The 19,535-nt window shown below is 34.3% G+C and overlaps 1 protein-coding gene across 2 annotated transcripts in view; it reads right to left on the reverse strand.

Moving 5' to 3' along the window:
* Positions 1-11,225: 11,225 nt before the first annotated feature.
* Positions 11,226-19,535, reverse strand: part of LOC149410136 (modular serine protease-like) — a 67,665-nt gene continuing 59,355 nt past the window's right edge. The window contains exons 12-14 of one of the 2 annotated variants that reach the window (XM_089648482.1): positions 14,422-14,601; positions 13,420-13,573; positions 11,226-12,329 (exon numbers count right to left, since the gene is read on the reverse strand). In XM_089648482.1, coding sequence (XP_089504608.1) covers positions 12,106-12,329; positions 13,420-13,573; positions 14,422-14,601 — 558 coding nt within the window. In that variant the 3' untranslated portion in view covers positions 11,226-12,105. The remainder of the gene's footprint in view (positions 12,330-13,419; positions 13,574-14,421; positions 14,602-19,535) is intronic. The other variant, XM_089648483.1, reaches the window with a different exon arrangement.

Genomic DNA, 19,535 nt, shown 5'->3' on the forward strand with positions numbered 1-19,535 from the left:
CGGTTGTCTAGAGTCTAGACACAGCCGGTTCAGTGATGCAAACCCGCGTAGATCTGCGGTTGTCTAGAGTCTAAACACAGCCGATTCAGTGATGCCAACCCGCGTAGATCTGCGGTTGTCTAGAGTCTAGACACAGCCGATTCAGTGATGCCAACCCGCGTAGATCTGCGATTGTCTAGAGTCTAGACACAGCCGATTCAGTGATGCCAACCCGCGTAGATCTGCGATTGTCTAGAGTCTAGACACAGCCGATTCAGTGATGCCAACCCGCGTAGATCTGCAATTGTCTAGAGTCTAGACACAGCCGTTTCAGTGATGCCAACCCGCGTAGATCTGCGATTGTCTAGAGTCTAGACACAGCCGATTCAGTGATGCCAACCCGCGTAGATCTGCGGTTGTCTAGAGTCTAGACACAGCCGATTCAGTGATGCCAACCCGCGTAGTTCTGCTGTTGTCTAGAGTCTAGACACAACTGATTCATTATATTAATTTTTAAATAACTATTTATTAATTCTTCGCATCAAATTAAATGTAATGAAACTTATATATTCATAATCGGCGTTTGTTGACCTGTATGAATAATTATTTTTTATTCCATAACATTTTTCACCGGGGTTCTCCATTCGAATCTAAAGTACACGTCGTGTTAGAGGAGTAAGGCTAGAAAGCGGGTTCAAATCCCGGCGTGCGCAAGTAAATTTTATTTAATTAATGTGTGTTATTACACAATTTATTCATCTAAAATAAGTCAGGGTATCCGGGGGTGAAGTGCACTAATTTCGGGAGGTAATTTGACATGATGGCAGGAGTAAAAAGTATAATAAACTTTTACCGAAATTACAATTTTTAGGGGTGCTTTTCATTTAAAAAGGTAAAATTTGTTCAACGTGTGCGTCAGGCATTATTATACTAACTACCATCCCGCGTCTATTGCCGGTTCCATCAATCAATCTTTAATTCAATGAATTCCATGCTTTGTGTCAGTAATTAGTAAACAGTCATTCGCAAAGTGATCCGACAATTTAATGTACCTAGTAATGTTTGACTTTAAAAGCTTGATTGTTATAATCAAATCTAGTGTGTATTTTTTGAGAATTACTTTTATTTTATATTATGGTAATAAACAGTACATGATTTACAGTGATGAAACAATATACAGGAATAAGATACTTCATGTTGGGTACCTATGATATGTTTCCTTGTAATGTATGCTAAGCGGTATGTTTATTCCTTAATTATCAGGTTACGTGTTTAGTACAGGTGTGTGTGTGTAATGTGCGTGTGATTGTTTGTGTGTGTCTGTACAGTTTAAATTATTGACATGATGCTACGTTTGAATTTGGGCAGTGAATCCGAAAAAATGTCAATGTTAGACAAATATCATTTAGAGTATGAAGAGCTCGGTTAATTGGCGAATTAGATTCTGCATTTGTTTTATAATTAAGCGTGTGGAATAGCACTGTACTCGTATATCGTGTACGTCTCAAAGGTTTGTTAAAATTAATAAGGAACAGAAGTTCGGTACAGTCGATGTTATTATTCAAAATTATATGTATAAACATTGAGTCAGCTAATACTCGCCTTTGCTGCAAAGTTTCAAATGTACAACATCGTTATTTAACATTTTTTATACGTTCCTAAGTGGAAGATACATAAAAAAATTAAAAAAAAGACCGGGGACGATCATTATCATTTGTCAATATTCTTACGTCATTAATAGTGTGCATGGAAGTGCGATTGACGGAATTTCAATCTCTTAAGTTTTAAACTGATACACACCCATTAAATGTATGATAAATGGTTGCGTAAAAAATTAAAACTACAGGGTTTTCCAATAAGAGGTGTTATTTTCAATAGCCCGCTATTTCAGTAGATGTTACTTTTGAAGCTGTTATTTTTTGACATTTGACAAGTAGAAACTACGCCATTAATAAAAATGGAACGATACACGCTTCAACAATGCATTGAAATTATTAAAATTCACTTGATTGAATCAAATGCAAACCATCTTGAGTGATGAGGCCCATTTCCACCTCGGTGGCTTCGTCAAAAAGCAAAATTGTCGCACCTGGGGCTCGGAAAACCCAAGAGTTAGTGTTGAAAAGCCTCTCTATCCTCAACGTGTGACTGTTTGGTGCGGTTTATGGTCCGGCGGAGTCATTGGACCTTATTTTTTCGAAAATGAGGCTGGAGCAACAGTTGCGGTGAATGGATTGCGCTATTGTAATCGCAAGGCGAATCAAGAATGGACTGTAAAATTAATTGTGAACTTGAAGTTGACACAACGATGGTTAGCGATGGTGAACAGGGAGTAAGGAAGGAATCCGACTTACCCCTTTGATGTAAGTCAACGATGTTGCTGGTTGGTTTCACTCACAGGAGATGATTTATTTCACACGCAACTTCCACAACATCTGGGTTGGGTAAGAAACACACTGATGGGAACCGAATATATTCACTACACAGTAGGTATTCTACCCCGAGTTGATATCAATAAAAGCACTGATCATAAAGAGATGCTCATCAAACCGGCTTCATCAATAAACTGATTTGACAGTTACGTTTATTGTTGTAAATGACACACAAACGTGGGTATTGTCGGATAATGACAGGTACTTGTAGGTAATAGGATGGGAAAATTTCAAGGAAAATGTTAAAGGAAGATAGTTGCGTCAACAGCTATCGAGAGATGATTAATGATTTTTTATGGCTGGAATTGGATGGTATTGATCTGGACAACGTTTACTTTCAACAAGATGACGCTACGTGCCACACAAGCAACGAAACCATTGATCTTTTACGATTGAATATCAAAATAACAACTCTTATTGGAAAATCCTGTTCTTTATTATTAAGGGGGTAAGTAATTTGTGGACGTCTTGTGGTTAGACAGTGACACGAAAACCAATCTGTGTATTATTGAAGGCCAAGTGTTTATGGAAGATGAGATGATTAGATGTATTGTGAATAGTTATTGTTGTATCTCCCATTTATTACTTTTGTTTCCTTTTCATGTTATAATAGTAGATATATATTTTATCCTTTTCATTTTCTAATACTATATACCTTTCTAAAATTTTTTATTTTATTTTTTACAAACTCTTATTGCCTTTCAGACATTTTATAAGCACTTCATTCTTGCTTATACTACTTTATTGTATATTATTTCATATAATTTCTTACTTTTTTTCATACTTTTAACCTTACGACTATTTACTGATTATACCGTTATACTTACATTTATATTGTTGCATTCCTTATGTTGCTGTACTATTCTCTGTAATTTAGTATGTGAATGGCATATGTTGTGCCGTATATGTGAAAAATAAATAAATAAATAAAAGTATTGTAGCTTGGTTTGCGGTATATATTCAATTCAATTCTATTATTCAAAAGAGAGGTTAAGAAACAACTAATACCTATTTCTAAGGTGAACTGTGTTTGCGTGTGAAATGAATTTGGATTAAGGCATTTAACTGTCGATCCGTATCTGACCAAATACAAAATATTTCATCTACGTATCTCTTCTATATCAGCACGTTTTTAAGGAGAAGCTTAGTGCCAAATCACTATTTTGATTAATCTTTATGACGAATTGGTGTACATTAGGAATACCAAAAAATATGCATTAGATAAATTGAAGATTTTCCTATAGTTTCGCTTAAGATACAAATAAAAAAATAAACTACTCAATAAAAATATAAATGTAAGCTACTAAATTTTTTTTATTTTTTCAATAGAAATGTATGAACGCATAAAGGAAACAACTTTAAAAATACAGTATTATAGCTAAGATTATCTGTGACAGTTTTACTTGATGAACTTTTTGGTTTCTTATAAAATTATTTACAAAATAAATAAAAACCAGTTTTGTGCTTGAAATCGAACGTTTCTAGACTCCGTTTTTTAAGAGATTTTAAAACCTATTACCTACAATATAAGGTATACCAATAATATATACATTTTTGGCTTGTAGCTTCCTCTTAAAGAGTTAAAGAGAAACTTGTTATAAATCGGTAGGAATTGGGTATGTACGATAATAAAAGCTCGTAGTTTCTTAAAATCTTTATTTCATCAAATTTCGGTATTTATTTTAAATATTCTACATATTTATTAATTTTGAAGAATACCATTTTAGAAACGAAATAAAATTACCTATAATATTTTTGTATAATAATATACTTTTATAATTAAAAAAAAATAAATAAATTTTAAATTAAATCATGAAAAAAGTTGAAATAAAAACTAAATCACAAAATTTTTTAGGTTCATATATGACCTCATATTTTACAAAAGTATTTTTATCTTTTTTTGTATTTTTATCTTATCATGCGGAAATACGTAATTTTTTGACGCCTGAAAGAAAAATTATTATTATTTCTAGTTTGTCTCAAATATTTATACTGGATGCTATTAATAAAATCCTAAAAATTGCCAAAATGAATAATTTGGGTAACAAATTAAGTATAAATGTGTGTTCGCGCAATATATATGGGATTGTTAGGTATGCATCCACAGGCTTAAAGGACAAGTGTAATGTCAATACCAAATCCTGCAAATGTCCTACCTACCTTTTTACCCATCCCAAAATGTCACCATATTAAAAATATTGTTGCGACACATGTAAAATCTGACAAGTGGTGTCAGTTGCTTATCAGAGTTCGGAGTGATAATTAATATCAGACAGTGCGAATATACATATAATTTGTGAAGTGAAATCAACTAATACTCCTGGAGACGTGTGATAGTCATCAACGGGTGAGTCCATCTTTCCTGCATTCCAATCTGGGCTTATCTTGTGCTCCAGAAGCCCAGATTTATACCTTTGATTATTGCACTGTCCATCGGGTTTGTCGGATGCATATATCGTCCCATACCTATCATTCGGAGTAGTTTGGGACTGGTCCTTTGGGCGTGTGGCATATCACACCACCTCTAAAATATATAGTGGAGTCGCAGCTTCGCGACACCATTTTTGGTTCTTTCGAGCCGGATTACCAACGGGGCATTTAAAATTAACATATTTAAAGTTATAAATAAATATTATTTCCTCTTTATACTTTGTTAATTTGTATGTACTAGGTTGCATTTGTAATTATTGTTGTGTTTAAATTCCTACATACAATTAATCATGGCGACTAGCGATAGTACTCAGGATATTAAAATCAAGTTACTAGAATCGAAGATTAATTTGATGCATAATCGTGTTAATGAATTATATGAGAAAGGGAAAAGTATTGCGGACAGGGAGACGAGAAGTTCGGAGGATTTTGTTAAACAAACGGTTAATATAGCTACATATTATGCACAATTTAATACGTTGTGTGATGAATTTCATACACTTCAGTTGAAAAAGGATTCAAATTACAATATGAATTTCGATTTATGGAGTAAATTCGAAAATAAGTACTGTTTTGTAGTTTCTATACGCGAAAGCATTATAGCAAAGCAAGATTCATCACGTGATCGACAGAAATTAAATAATTCACCATTAATTAAGCTCCCACCGATCGAGATGCCATCGTTCGATGGTAATCAAGAGAATTGGTCGATATTTTATGAAGCTTTTAAATTAAACATTCACTCAAATGAAAATTTGAATACGTCGCAAAAGATGCAATATCTGATAGGGAAACTCCAAGGAAAGGCGTTATCAGTTTTTGCGGGAATACTTCCGAACGAACAAAATTATTTTTTAATTTGGGAAGCTCTCGAAAAGAAATATCAGGACAAACGCGTGCTAGGTACCTTTTATCTGAACAATATTTTGAATTTAAAATTATTGGCACCTAGTAACCCAAATGAGTTAAATAATTTTATCGAAAGGTTTGCGTCTTCCATAGCTGCACTCAAGGAATTAGGTATTGATGACCTAACCGATTTTATAATATTACATGTTGCACTGAAAAAATTAGATATACAGTTGGTGCAAAATTTCGAAATGTCTATACGGGAGAAAGCTATACCTACATATACCGATTTAATAGAATACATTCGGTCGCATGTCAAAATCCTAGAACGAACTGGGCAAAATGATAATAAAGTTGTTAATAATAAAAACAAAGTTACGCATTCATTCGCTGTGGTCGAACAGAAGTCAAGTAATAATAATCGTAATAGGTGCCGGAAATGTAATCATTCTGATCATGTTGAATTGTTTAAATGTGAACAATTTAACGAATTAAGACCAAATGCTCGCTTTCAGTTTGTGAAATTAAATAATTTATGTGTAAACTGCTTAAGCGATAAACATAAAACTGTGAAATGTCCATCTAAATCGGATTGTAGAATTTGTAAAAAACGACATCACACCGCTCTGCATTTTGAGAGCACGGTGAATACTGAAAGTCAATCGAAAAACGAAGCCATTACATTAATAGCGCGTAATAATAAACATTATAATAATTTTTCTGCGGGTAATATAGCTACGAATGTACTACTGTCAGCCGCGCAGTTATTTGCTTATGACAATAAAAATAATCAAGTAACCGTAAGGTGTTTAATTGATTGCGCCTCGCAACAAAATTTAATCAGTTTAAACACTTGTAATGAATTAGATCTTAAAATAATTCCTTTAAATAATTCAGTAGTTAAAAGTGTTGGTTCAGTAGAGACACCAATATTGGGACACGTTGCGTTAAAAATTAAATCCCGCGTTTCAGAAGATACTTATAAAATTAGTCTATTAGTTGTCGATAAAATAACTGATAAGCTTCCTACACAACATGTTGACACAAAGTCATGTGAGCATTTAGTGGGTTTAAACTTAGCGGATGAATCCTGGAACGTTCCATCCGATGTTGATATCTTATTAGGTGCACAGTTATTTCCATATATTCTGCTGGGGAATAAGGTTTTATCTAAACATAATACGAATGCACCACCGGCTATACAGACAGTATTCGGGTATATTGTAATGGGTGAAATACCTACGTGTACGCCGGAGGTTTCGTGGACGTTCGGCCCCATAACCAATGTAGATTTATATAATGCGTTATCCAAGTTTTGGACGATGGAAGACATGCCTATTAAGTCGTTGATGAGTGCTGAAGATGCAGAATGTGAGAAAATGTACCTCGAGTCAGTCCAACGGGATGAATCGGGAAGGTATATTGTATCTTTACCGTTTAAGATAGATCCTAATAATTTAGGTGATTCGCGCCGTGTCGCGCAGCGTCGATATGAATATTTAGAACGGAAATTTAATACGTCGCCAGAATTGCATTGCAGTTATAATGAAGTAGTTTCTGAATATCTGGAAAAGGGATATATGAGGGTTGAAGTTCCGTCTTCATCTAATATTGATGAGGGATATTTCATTCCTCATCACGCAGTAATTCGTAAAGATAAATCAACAACTAAAACTCGTGTTGTATTAGATGCAAGTACAAAGACCAGTTCAGGGTTGTCACTTAATGATACTTTGTATACAGGTCCAAATTTGCAATCTAATTTATTTACACTTTTAATTAAATTTCGCTTATTCGCTGTAGCATTAACCGCAGATGTTAAGCAAATGTATCTACGTATAATGGTAACGGAAAGCCATCGTAAATATCAAAAAATTCTTTATAGATTTCACGAAGATGAACAAATTGGAGTTTATCAATTTAATTCACTCGCGTTTGGTTTGAACTGTTCACCATTTCTAGCAATGCGAACTATACGGCAGCTAGCGAGCGATGAAAGAAATCGTTATCCGAAAGCGGCGGAAGTTGCAATTAATGATTTATATATGGACGATTTTGTATATTCTGTAAATACTATAAGTGAAGGCATCACTTTGGCTACAGATTTAATGGCGATGTTCAAGTGTGGAGGATTTGAATTAGTCAAATGGTCGAGTAATTCTCCTCATTTACTGGCCCAATTACCAGAGTCGCACCGCGCGACAATGGATTTTTCGGATAAATGTAGCATTTTAGGATTAAAATGGGATCCGATATCTGATTGTTTTCGATTTATGATATGTCCGACGGAGGAAAAAACTATATGTAAAAGATCAATTCTTTCCACAATAGCTCGTTTATTCGATGTATTAGGTTTGGTTGCTCCGGTAATTTCATATGCCAAATTACTTTTACAAGAGCTGTGGTTAGAGAAAGTAGGATGGGACGAGGAACTACCCCAAAGTATTGTTAATAGATATGTCAAATTCAAGGAAGAATTACCGATGCTTTCTAATTTAAATTTACCTCGATATTTGGGAGTAAAGGAGGACTGCACGATAAATATTATCGCCTTCGCAGATGCGAGTATGAAAGCATACGGTTGTGTAATATATCTTCATGTCACGGATAAGGGTGGCAACACTACAATGAATTTGATATGTTCTAAATCCAAGGTGGCCCCTCTGAAAACAGTGTCGCTCGCTCGATTGGAATTATGCGCTGCGCTTATTTTATCTAGACTCATTAGATCTATTATAGATACTTATAGAAATCGCGTTTCGATAAACGATATATTTGCTTTTTCAGATTCAAAAATAGCACTTTCTTGGATTCACTCGTCCCCGCACCGGTGGCAAACTTTTGTAGCTAATCGAGTTAGTGAAATTCAGGAAAATTTACCCGCGAAACATTTTTATCACATAGATGGCGTTACCAATCCTAGTGATTGTTTATCACGAGGACTACTGCCTGCACAGCTAGTCGATCATTCTCTTTGGTGGCACGGTCCGCCCTGGGCTGCGAACCCAGTATCCGAGTGGCCTGTCGAAAGATTTTCCCCCTCACGAGAGGAGGAGAATACTTTGGAATTGAAAAAATCGCATACATTTACGATAACGTCAATAGAGGAAAATTCTCCGATATATAATCTCGCTTTAAAAATTTCCTCATGGCCAAAACTGCTGAGAATTGTGGTATATATTTTACGATTTATGCGAAAGTTATCACGCTCAACAGTTATAAATTCCACGGAATTAAACATTGCTGAAATGAATGTATTAAAAGCTTTACAGAATAGGTATTTTAGTGCCGATATACAATTAATACAGAGGGATAAATTATGCTCACCTTCAATCCGAAAACTAAACCCGTTCTTAGATCATAATGGCTTGTTACGTATAGGTGGTAGATTAACAAACGCGAATATACCTTTTGAAAACAAACATCCAGTACTTTTGCCAAGACAGGATCATATTGTCGATATAATTATAGACTTTCACCATCGTGTGAATTGTCATACTGGTGCACATCTCCTTATGTCAATAATTAGACAGCGTTATTGGATCTTATCGGGGAGAAATCTAATACGCAAAAGAGTACATGCTTGTAATTTCTGTTTTAAAACTGCACCTTCTAATATTATACCGCTAATGGCAGATTTACCTACAGCTAGAGTTCAGGAAGCAAAGGCATTTACACATACGGGTGTAGATTTTGCCGGACCAATAAATATAACCCTTTCTAGGCGTCGTGGGGTAAAAAGTCAAAAGGCATATATATGTCTATTTATTTGTTTAACAACGAAGGCTATACATATGGAAGTGGTATCAGATCTAAGCACGGACAATTTTTTAAACGCATTTAAGCGTTTTCTATCCAGACGCGGACCGGTTTCGTGTATGTACAGTGACAATGCGACAAATTTCATAGGCGCAAAGAATTGTCTGGATGACTTATATAATTTTTTAGAGGCAAATTCAACTAAAGAAGTTCTTCGCAATGAATTTAACATTCGGAGAATTGAATGGAAGACGATTCCACCCCGCGCTCCTCACTTTGGAGGATTATGGGAGTCAAATATTAAATGCATTAAATCGCATCTGTATAGGGTTGTGGGTACTCAACTTTTATGTTATGAAGAGCTTCTCACAGTTCTGACACAAATAGAGGCTGTACTTAATTCACGGCCATTATGTTTATTAAGCAGTTCTCATTATCCAGAAGCTCTTACTCCGGCTCATTTTCTGATGTCTACCCCGATTCAGCATCTACCTGCTTATGATTTGACTAATGAACGCATTAGTCTACTGAAAAGGAAAGAGCTTTTGGACCACCTCGTTCAATCTTATTGGAAGAAGTGGCATATAGAGTATCTTCACTCTCTGCAGATGAGAAAAAAATGGAATAGTCCCGCGAATAACATTCTAGTAGGTACCATAGTATTGGTGCATCAAGAGGATGCGCCTCCACTTTATTGGCCGGTGGGTGTTGTTGAGGAGGTGTTCCCTGGTAAAGACGGAGTGGTTCGTGTCGCACGCGTAAGGACCCCTTCCGGGAACTTTAAACGACCAGTCGTAAAATTGTGTCCTTTGCCTACACAATAATTATTATTTCTTTATTTCATTATTTTATAAATTTTCGTTTTAACTTTGCAATATTAATAGCGTATTGATAAGAATATTTATATTTCATCTTTCGTTTTACATTTAACTTTTTACTTTATTTGAAAGTACTTAAAATTTCGGAAGGTACTTTCAACGCCGGGAGAATGTTCGCGCAATATATATGGGATTGTTAGGTATGCATCCACAGGCTTAAAGGACAAGTGTAATGTCAATACCAAATCCTGCAAATGTCCTACCTACCTTTTTACCCATCCCAAAATGTCACCATATTAAAAATATTGTTGCGACACATGTAAAATCTGACAAGTGGTGTCAGTTGCTTATCAGAGTTCGGAGTGATAATTAATATCAGACAGGGCGAATATACATATAATTTGTGAAGTGAAATCAACTAATACTCCTGGAGACGTGTGATAGTCATCAACGGGTGAGTCCATCTTTCCTGCATTCCAATCTGGGCTTATCTTGTGCTCCAGAAGCCCAGATTTATACCTTTGATTATTGCACTGTCCATCGGGTTTGTCGGATGCATATATCGTCCCATAACCTATCATTCGGAGTAGTTTGGGACTGGTCCTTTGGGCGTGTGGCATATCACACCACCTTTAAAATATATAGTGGAGTCGCAGCTTCGCGACACCAATGTGGTTACCGTTTTTGAAAACATTTTTCACATTTGATATTAAAATTTTATTACTTAGAAAAAGTCATGTTTATTTTAAATAATTATTATCTAGTTTCTAAAACAGTATTTGTTTTTACAGAAAATTAAAAAATAAGATTATATAGAGCATTTGAAATACACAGAAAACAATGCCAATTGTACTAAAATAAAAAATAAAAACACAATCCTTTTATTTAAGGAATTTGCAAGAAAGCTGATATTTTAAAAATGATTAAAAATTATAATGCTAATTCCCAGAGAATAATAAAAAATCCGATATTTTTATTAATTTTTGCAGAGTATAAATGTTATTTTCTTGGAATTGTATTTACCTACAAATGCATAAGGTATGTATGTTATTAGAAAACATCGTTATAAAATTCACGCGGTAAAAGTCAATCAAAAAATAAACCGTACGAAATAACCTCGCTTCTTGTGATAAAATGAAACTAAATTCACAACATGATTATAGATGGATTAAAATTTAAGGAAAAATAACACAAATAAATTGAATTATACTAATATCATTAGAATAGAAATTATGGTCATTGGAATAGAGTTATATAAAACAAAAACATGATTTGAATCACATGACACAAATCAAAACTGTAATTTTGTCGGGAAACTGACGTGCATGGCGCATGCGTAAGTCTGCTAAACGCAATGTTGCCAGTTCTTTCGCAGCCAGTTAAAGACATTTTTTGTTAGTTATAATTCAAAATAGAAATTGTACAGTATTTATACAATGAACAAAAACACCGTTTAACTGTTGGGAAGTGTTTTTTTATTGGTAAGGCTAAAAGTAATATAGTGATTTGTTAATTTGAATTCAAATTACACATCTGCCCTGATGATAGACACTGCAATGCTGTCCAAAACGTTGGCTAAAGAAGGAGGTAGCGCAACACGGCATAATACCTCAAAAACAAATTACTATAATACTTTTGGCCGTGAAAATCTCAAATCATACCAAGGCTAAAAGTGTTTAATTTTCATTAAAATGATACAGTTAAACTCGAAAAATTTTGTTCAAAATGGTGGTCTACTAATATATATAGAAGAAAATCACCTCAAATCGCTAACATTTGGGGCTGAAAGTTTTCAAAATAGTCTCAATTCCACGAAAATGCTGAAGTTAGTTCTAAATCTATGGCAATACTTTTAGAATTTGCAACTTTTCAGTCATCCAGTCTCTGTGTACGTAGATCTGCGTGAATGCGGCGTAAGTTTCGGTGTTGCATCTGCCTTCGACGCGCGGTTTCGGACTGACAGAGACTAGCGCGCGAAGGTGCCACACATCCTCGCTTAATTCTGGTTTGTGCTCTCTGAATACCAGCCCTCCGCCGCTGTCGCCCATGCACACGGTGGTACCTATAAATATTTATATACTTTTATGAACTGGAAACTAGTTACATGGTTTCATTTGCCATCGAGGGGGTCTAGCACGATTAAATTTATAACAATAACCCTCGATACTGACGTCAAAACTGGCGGATCAGTTTATGAATTGACATTCCTAAACGTCAAACTGTTATGGGGCACTATTATCTTACCTGTTATAGCGCTGTCCATTTAATGTGTACTGTGTGTAAAGGGTTGTGATAATGTAAAGAATGTAGTTGAATAATTACGTTAATATTTTTTGAAAGTACGGTACACTATTAGTTACAACACGAATTTTATCAGAAGGGTTTTTATGAAGAGCTAAGAACTGTCAACTGCCAAGGCGGACGTGAGAAACAGGAATGGTTGCCGTCGGCTAGAAGTGCCGAGAGCGCCGTTTTCGGGTGGCGAACCATAAAAATATGTTTCCATTATTAAAAATATAAATTAATATAAAAATTATCATTTAAAGTTATTTGCCAGTTCTTACCTCTACACTGTTATGTAAATATATTAATAAATTGACAATACTAGATTTAAATACTAATTTCAATATGCATTTTGAGTGAACTGTTAAAGAAGTTTTTGGCCATAACTTGTTACATTTTCGTTTCTCCAAGCCCGAATCTAACTAACTAACTAACTAACCATCACGCCGTTTCCCCGCAGGGGTAGGCAGAGAGGACGGACCGCCAAACAACCCGGTCTTGGCACACACTTCTTGCCTCATTCACAATTCATACATCGTCTCATACATTATTCTGACTCTTAATGTAAGCAGTTGGATTGAACGGAATTCCTTCAATTCTAAGAGCTTCGTTAGTTCACCTTTGTTCAATAAAAGCCAGAAATTTCGCGTAACGAACGATATCAGTAGAAGATATCTGTATATTTATGTTTATCTGGTACTTTGGAGGGTGCGCCGAAAATGGTCTATCAACCGTAAAATTTCTTATCAATTGTTGACCGTACTCGCAAATATCGCTAACTGACCATTTAGATGACGGATTTAGTCAATATCGTGTTTATATAGGGATTTATCGATCGACCGTGCTAGATTCCCAGTAAGTAAACCAACCATTTGTGTGTCCTACGCACAACTTGTCATACGTGATTATTCTGGTGAATTCTTTATTTGCCTCTATACACTTTTTATAGTCATTGATCGGCATATAGACGACGCGCAGTTCTTCCGACGTATTGCCGCTTTCCGTCTTGCCCCAACCAGCCACCTGCAGAAACATTAACTTGATGTTAATACAGATTATTATAGGAATTAGACCAGAGGTTCCCAAAGTGGTCTATATCAAACCCTAGGGGTCGATATCGGCTTGTCTATGTCAGCGAGAAAAAATTTGGGGGTCCACGAGATTCAAATGGGGGTACATACGAGCGGACCCCCATTTACCTCAAGTCAACATTTAGGAATTCCGTAAATGACACAATAGACCTAACACAAATATGATAGACTGAGAAATTACTTATTTGATATTTGTATTTTTATATTTCGTAGAGTTGTTGATTGAGGTATATAAATAGAGAATTAATATATTCAAGCAAAACATTGCACATTGGAATCCGCGAATTTTCCTAGTTCCCCAACTTGTTTTTGAAAAACGTCCAGGGTAATAATGACGTTCAACATTTAAATGCACTTCACACAGACTTCAAAACTAAGTTTGAGGACATTTTGACTATGAAAATGGAACGTTGAAGAATCGGATATCATGTGACAAGAAGAACTGACCGGAAAAAGCACTTTCAAAGAACTTAAGGGGCAGTTCTGTAGGGCTAGTTACAGAAAGAAATTCCCGTTGCTTATCCTGCTTCATTTCCATTTGGTGTAATACCTCACAAGGGTGCCCCTGTCTGCACAATGTAAAGACAGAGCAACTATACCGCCACCCGGTTGTTGGACAGGCAAGGGAAGGGAATCTTTTTACAAAAAAAAATGATTATCACATGGGATGTTAATAGTTTTAGGAAAATTCAATATTCGGCAGGCAGGGAACCTCTGAATTAAACGAACCTTATCAGCTAGGTACCATTGAATCTGAAATATTTAAATGAATTCTCTGACCTCTCCCACAGTGTCCGGTCTCAGTTGGAAGTCGTTCAAGGGTTTATAATTGAGATCGAAGCAGATTGGACGGACGGACTCGCTGAACTCGAGCGGGGTACTTAAGTGCACCAGCGCTATGTCACTTTGATAGCTAGAATCTTGACCTCTGTAAAGTTCAGGCAAGAAGATTTGGGTTACCTGAAAACATAATAATTATATAGAGTTGTTCAATAAAGACTCACAAATAAAGTCGACCAATGTATGTGCTTTCGACGGCGATTGCGAGCGGCCTGGATTGGAGAATTGATACGAAAGGTAGATTTATTAATGTATTTATTAACGGACATCGTCCAAATTACAAAATAATAACACGAATACAGTAAAATGAGAAATACAGGAGTAGACAAAGGTACATGAAAGCAAAGACATAAGGCAGATATAATATAAGAAAATAAAGTGACAAGTCAAATCAAGTCAAGAATACGCTGTGGGTCAGGACCACATGACACTTATAATATTCCGTCACTTGTTTAGCGACCGGCAAAAATCATTCAGATTTATCCCCAAATAGTTAAGGTTTTGACTTGAATTGACTGGTCTACACATTCTGGACAATGGTGAATAATATCCATAATTTGTCGGTTGATGGTTGAGGAAGAGCAGTTCATTATTTCTGAGTCTTTGCGAGGGGATATTGAAGGGAATGAGTTGCAGTAGAGTAGGTGAATCAATAATACCATTTATAATTTTGAAGAAGTAAATGAGGTCATTTCTTTCCCGACGGGCTTCCAAAGGAGAGAGGTTTAGAGTTAGTTCAATTTCATCATATGAGTATTTGCCTTTTTCTAAACCTAGCCTCCTAGCAATCCCTCTTAAGAATCGATGTTGAACAGATTCAATGCGTTAATTCAATTTGGAATGTTTCGAGTGTCTTCCTTCACATCTGGAAGATATTCATAGATGGCGAGATGTATTGAAGATATTCCATAGATATAATTTATACGGCAGATATATCGTCTCAAATTGTGTTACATAGGCCCGGTATATCAGGCGATCTTAAGCTCGCCTTGGTTAGAACGTCGAGCTTAGCGCGCCTTGGAACATAATCCGTATATAGGTCGTAAGCCTAGACATTAGCAATATTATAATCTGATAGTATTATTATTGTAATGACTGTACAGTTTAGGATTGTTGTAATCGGAAGTGGCGCCCTCTGTTATTTTCAAAAAGAACCGTCGAAGTTTCAAACATTTTAAAAATAAAATTTATTGAATTATTTGATATTTCTCAGTTTTAAAAACGTTTACACAATTTCTTGACGCATTACCGACCCATTTTTCCGGAAGAATATTTTTCTAGAAAATATAATGTTTCACAGGATAAAAAATTTCCAAAAATGAAAAATTTCCTAACTTAGGATAACAAATCAAAAATTATTAATGTTTACCAAAAAAACAAAAAAAAATTGACAAGATAACAATCGACTATGACTTTTGGAATCGGTTCCTTTAGGCTTTCATAAAATTCGAAAATTTAAATTGTGCCCAAGAACAAAAAATATATCTAAAATTACATTTTATGTATGCAAAAGGCAATCTTGCAATTTTAGAGCTCTCAAACCGATTAGGTTAAAAAAATTTATGGGGAGAAACTAGAGTTTCATGTGAAAATATTTCAGCGGCGTTCTTTAATTTCTTTGAATTCAGACAGGCTGTCAATTTCCTAGTTAATATGAGTTTGTTACTTAGTAAAAGTTAGTTTTCATTTGTGCAATTAATGATGAACGTAGTTACGCGACATACTTGGATATTTTATGGACTTTAAAATGATTTTTGTACATTTTCTGATAATTGCTGTTGTACTAAATCAGGAAAATTTACTAAATTGGGCAGTTTTCATCTGCTAGTGTTATATTACTTTTTGATTGTATGTGTTCTAAACAGTTTTTATCTGCTAGTGTTATATTACTTTTTGATTGTATGTGTCCTAAACAGTTTTTATCTGCTAGTGTTATATTACTTTTTGATTGTATGTGTCCTAAACAGTTTTTATCTGCTAGTGTTATATTACTTTTTGATTGTATGTGTTCTAAACAGTTTTTATCTGCTAGTGTTATATTACTTTTTGATTGTATGTGTCCTAAACAGTTTTTATCTGCTAGTGTTATATTACTTTTTGATTGTATGTGTCCTAAACAGTTTTTATCTGCTAGTGTTATATTACTTTTTCATTGTATGTGTCCCAAACAGTTTTTATCTGCTAGTGTTGTATACCTTTTTGATTGTATGTGTCCTAAACAGTTTTTATCTGATAGTGTTTTATAACTATTTGATTGTATGTGTCCTAAACATTTTTTATCTGCTAGTGTTATATTACTTTTTGATTGTATGTGTCCTAAACAGTTTTTATCTGCTAGTGTTATATTACTTTTTGATTGTATGTGTTCTAAACAGTTTTTATCTGCTAGTGTTATATACCTTTTTGTATGTATGTGTCCTAAACAGTTTTATCTTCTAGTGTTATATTACTTTTTGATTGTATGTGTTCTAAACAGTTTTTATCTGCTAGTGTTATATTACTTTTTGATTGTATGTGTTCTAAACAGTTTTTATCTGCTAGTGTTATATTACTTTTTGATTGTATGTGTTTTAAACAGTTTTTATCTGCTAGTGTTATATTACTTTTTGATTGTATGTGTCCTAAACAGTTTTTATCTGCTAGTGTTATATTACTTTTTCATTGTATGTGTCCCAAACAGTTTTTATCTGCTAGTGTTTTATTACTTTTTGATTGTATGTGTTCTAAACAGTTTTTATCTGCTAGTGTTATATATCTTTTTGATTGTATGTGTCCTAAACAGTTTTTATCTGCTACTGTTATATTACTTTTTCATTGTATGTGTCCCAAACAGTTTTTATCTGCTAGTGTTGTATACCTTTTTGATTGTATGTGTCCTAAACAGTTTTTATCTGCTAGTGTTATATTACTTTTTGATTGTATGTGTCCTAAACAGTTTTTATCTGCTAGTGTTATATTACTTTTTGATTGCATGTGTTCTAAACAGTTTTTATCTGCTAGTGTTATATACCTTTTTGATTGTATGTGTCCTAAACAGTTTTATCTTCTAGTGTTATATTACTTTTTGATTGTATGTGTTCTAAACAGTTTTTATCTGCTAGTGTTATATACCTTTTTGATTGTATGTGTCCTAAACAGTTTTTATCTGCTAGTGTTATATTACTTTTTGATTGTATGTGTCCTAAAAAGTTTTTATCTGCTAGTGTTATATACCTTTTTGATTGTATGTGTCCTAAACAGTTTTTATCTGCTAGTGTTATATTACTTTTTGATTGTATGTGTCCTAAACAGTTTTTATCTGCTAGTGTTATATTACTTTTTGATTGTATGTGTCCTAAACAGTTTTTATCTTCTAGTGTTATATACCTTTTTGATTGTATGTGTCCTAAACAGTTTTTATCTGCTAGTGTTATATTACTTTTTGATTGTATGTGTCCTAAACAGTTTTTATCTGCTAGTGTTATATTACTTTTTGATTGTATGTGTCCTAAACAGTTTTTATCTGCTAGTGTTATATTACTTTTTGATTGTATGTGTTCTAAACAGTTTTTATCTGCTAGTGTTATATACCTTTTTGATTGTATGTGTCCTAAACAGTTTTATCTTCTAGTGTTGTATTACTTTTTGATTGTATGTGTTCTAAACAGTTTTTATCTGCTAGTGTTATATACCTTTTTGATTGTATGTGTCCTAAACAGTTTTTATCTGCTAGTGTTATATTACTTTTTGATTGTATGTGTCCTAAACAGTTTTTATCTGCTAGTGTTATATTACTTTTTCATTGTATGTGTCCCAAACAGTTTTTATCTGCTAGTGTTTTATTACTTTTTGATTGTTTGTGTTCTAAACAGTTTTTATCTGCTAGTGTTATATTACTTTTTGATTGTATGTGTCCTAAACAGTTTTTATCTGCTAGTGTTATATTACTTTTTCATTGTATGTGTCCCAAACAGTTTTTATCTGCTAGTGTTTTATTATTTTTTGATTGTATGTGTCCTAAACAGTTTTTATCTGCTAGTGTTATATTAATTTTTGATTGTATGTGTCCTAAACAGTTTTTATCTGCTAGTGTTATATTACTTTTTGATTGTATGTGTCCTAAACAGTTTTTATCTGCTAGTGTTATATACTTTTTTGATTGTATGTGTCCTAAACAGTTTTTATCTGCTAGTGTTATATACTTTTTTGATTGTATGTGTCCTAAACAGTTTTTATCTGCTAGTGTTATATACCTTTTTGATTGTATGTGTCCTAAACAGTTTTTATCTGCTAGTGTTATATACCTTTTTGATTGTATGTGTCCTAAACAGTTTTTATCTGCTAGTGTTATATACCTTTTTGATTGTATGTGTCCTAAACAGTTTTTATCTGCTAGTGTTATATTACTTTTTGATTGTATGTGTCCTAAACAGTTTTTCGCAATAATCTAGGAATCAGCAAATGCTTTCAAAGCGGGTTTTTTAAATCGACGACTCAATTAATAAAATCAACATTCTTCATTGCTAGAAGAATATAACAGTCCAGACTGATAAAATTAGGCAATTTACGTAAATTTCCATGCGACGTAATGTCAGATTTGACATGTGTGGCTGCTAGCGCCTCGGTGTCTAAAAAAGTAACTATTCTGCAGAATTAGCCGCTTAAATTTGAGCGAGGAATTTCGTACATAGCGAGGATATGGACTATGGACGAGGATTAGAGCTGATATACCGGGATATAAAGGATTTTGTTGTTATAGCGCCTTGTTGCGTGTGGATCCTTTCAAATGTATCTCGTATAAACGTATTCGGCGTGTGAACTTCCATAATTGAAGAATTTACCGTTGTGTATGGCCAATCCTTGATTTTTATAGGTCGCTGCAGATGCCAAACTTGTGAAATAACCACCAAATCGAATCTGGGCAAGAATTCATTCCTTGTACTACAGTACAGAGCTTTGGACCACTTCTGGATTTACTTGATTCTTGGAGGATGTTGTCATCGGAGGTCATCGATTGATTCTGCACATTGATAAGGCCACACTTGCCCTGGAAGTAACTTTCTTTTTGGAAATCC

This window comes from Hesperophylax consimilis, chromosome 28 (genome assembly GCF_061612785.1).
Source record: "Hesperophylax consimilis isolate HC1 chromosome 28, BYU_Hcon_1.0, whole genome shotgun sequence".
Lineage (NCBI taxonomy): Eukaryota > Metazoa > Arthropoda > Insecta > Trichoptera > Limnephilidae > Hesperophylax > Hesperophylax consimilis.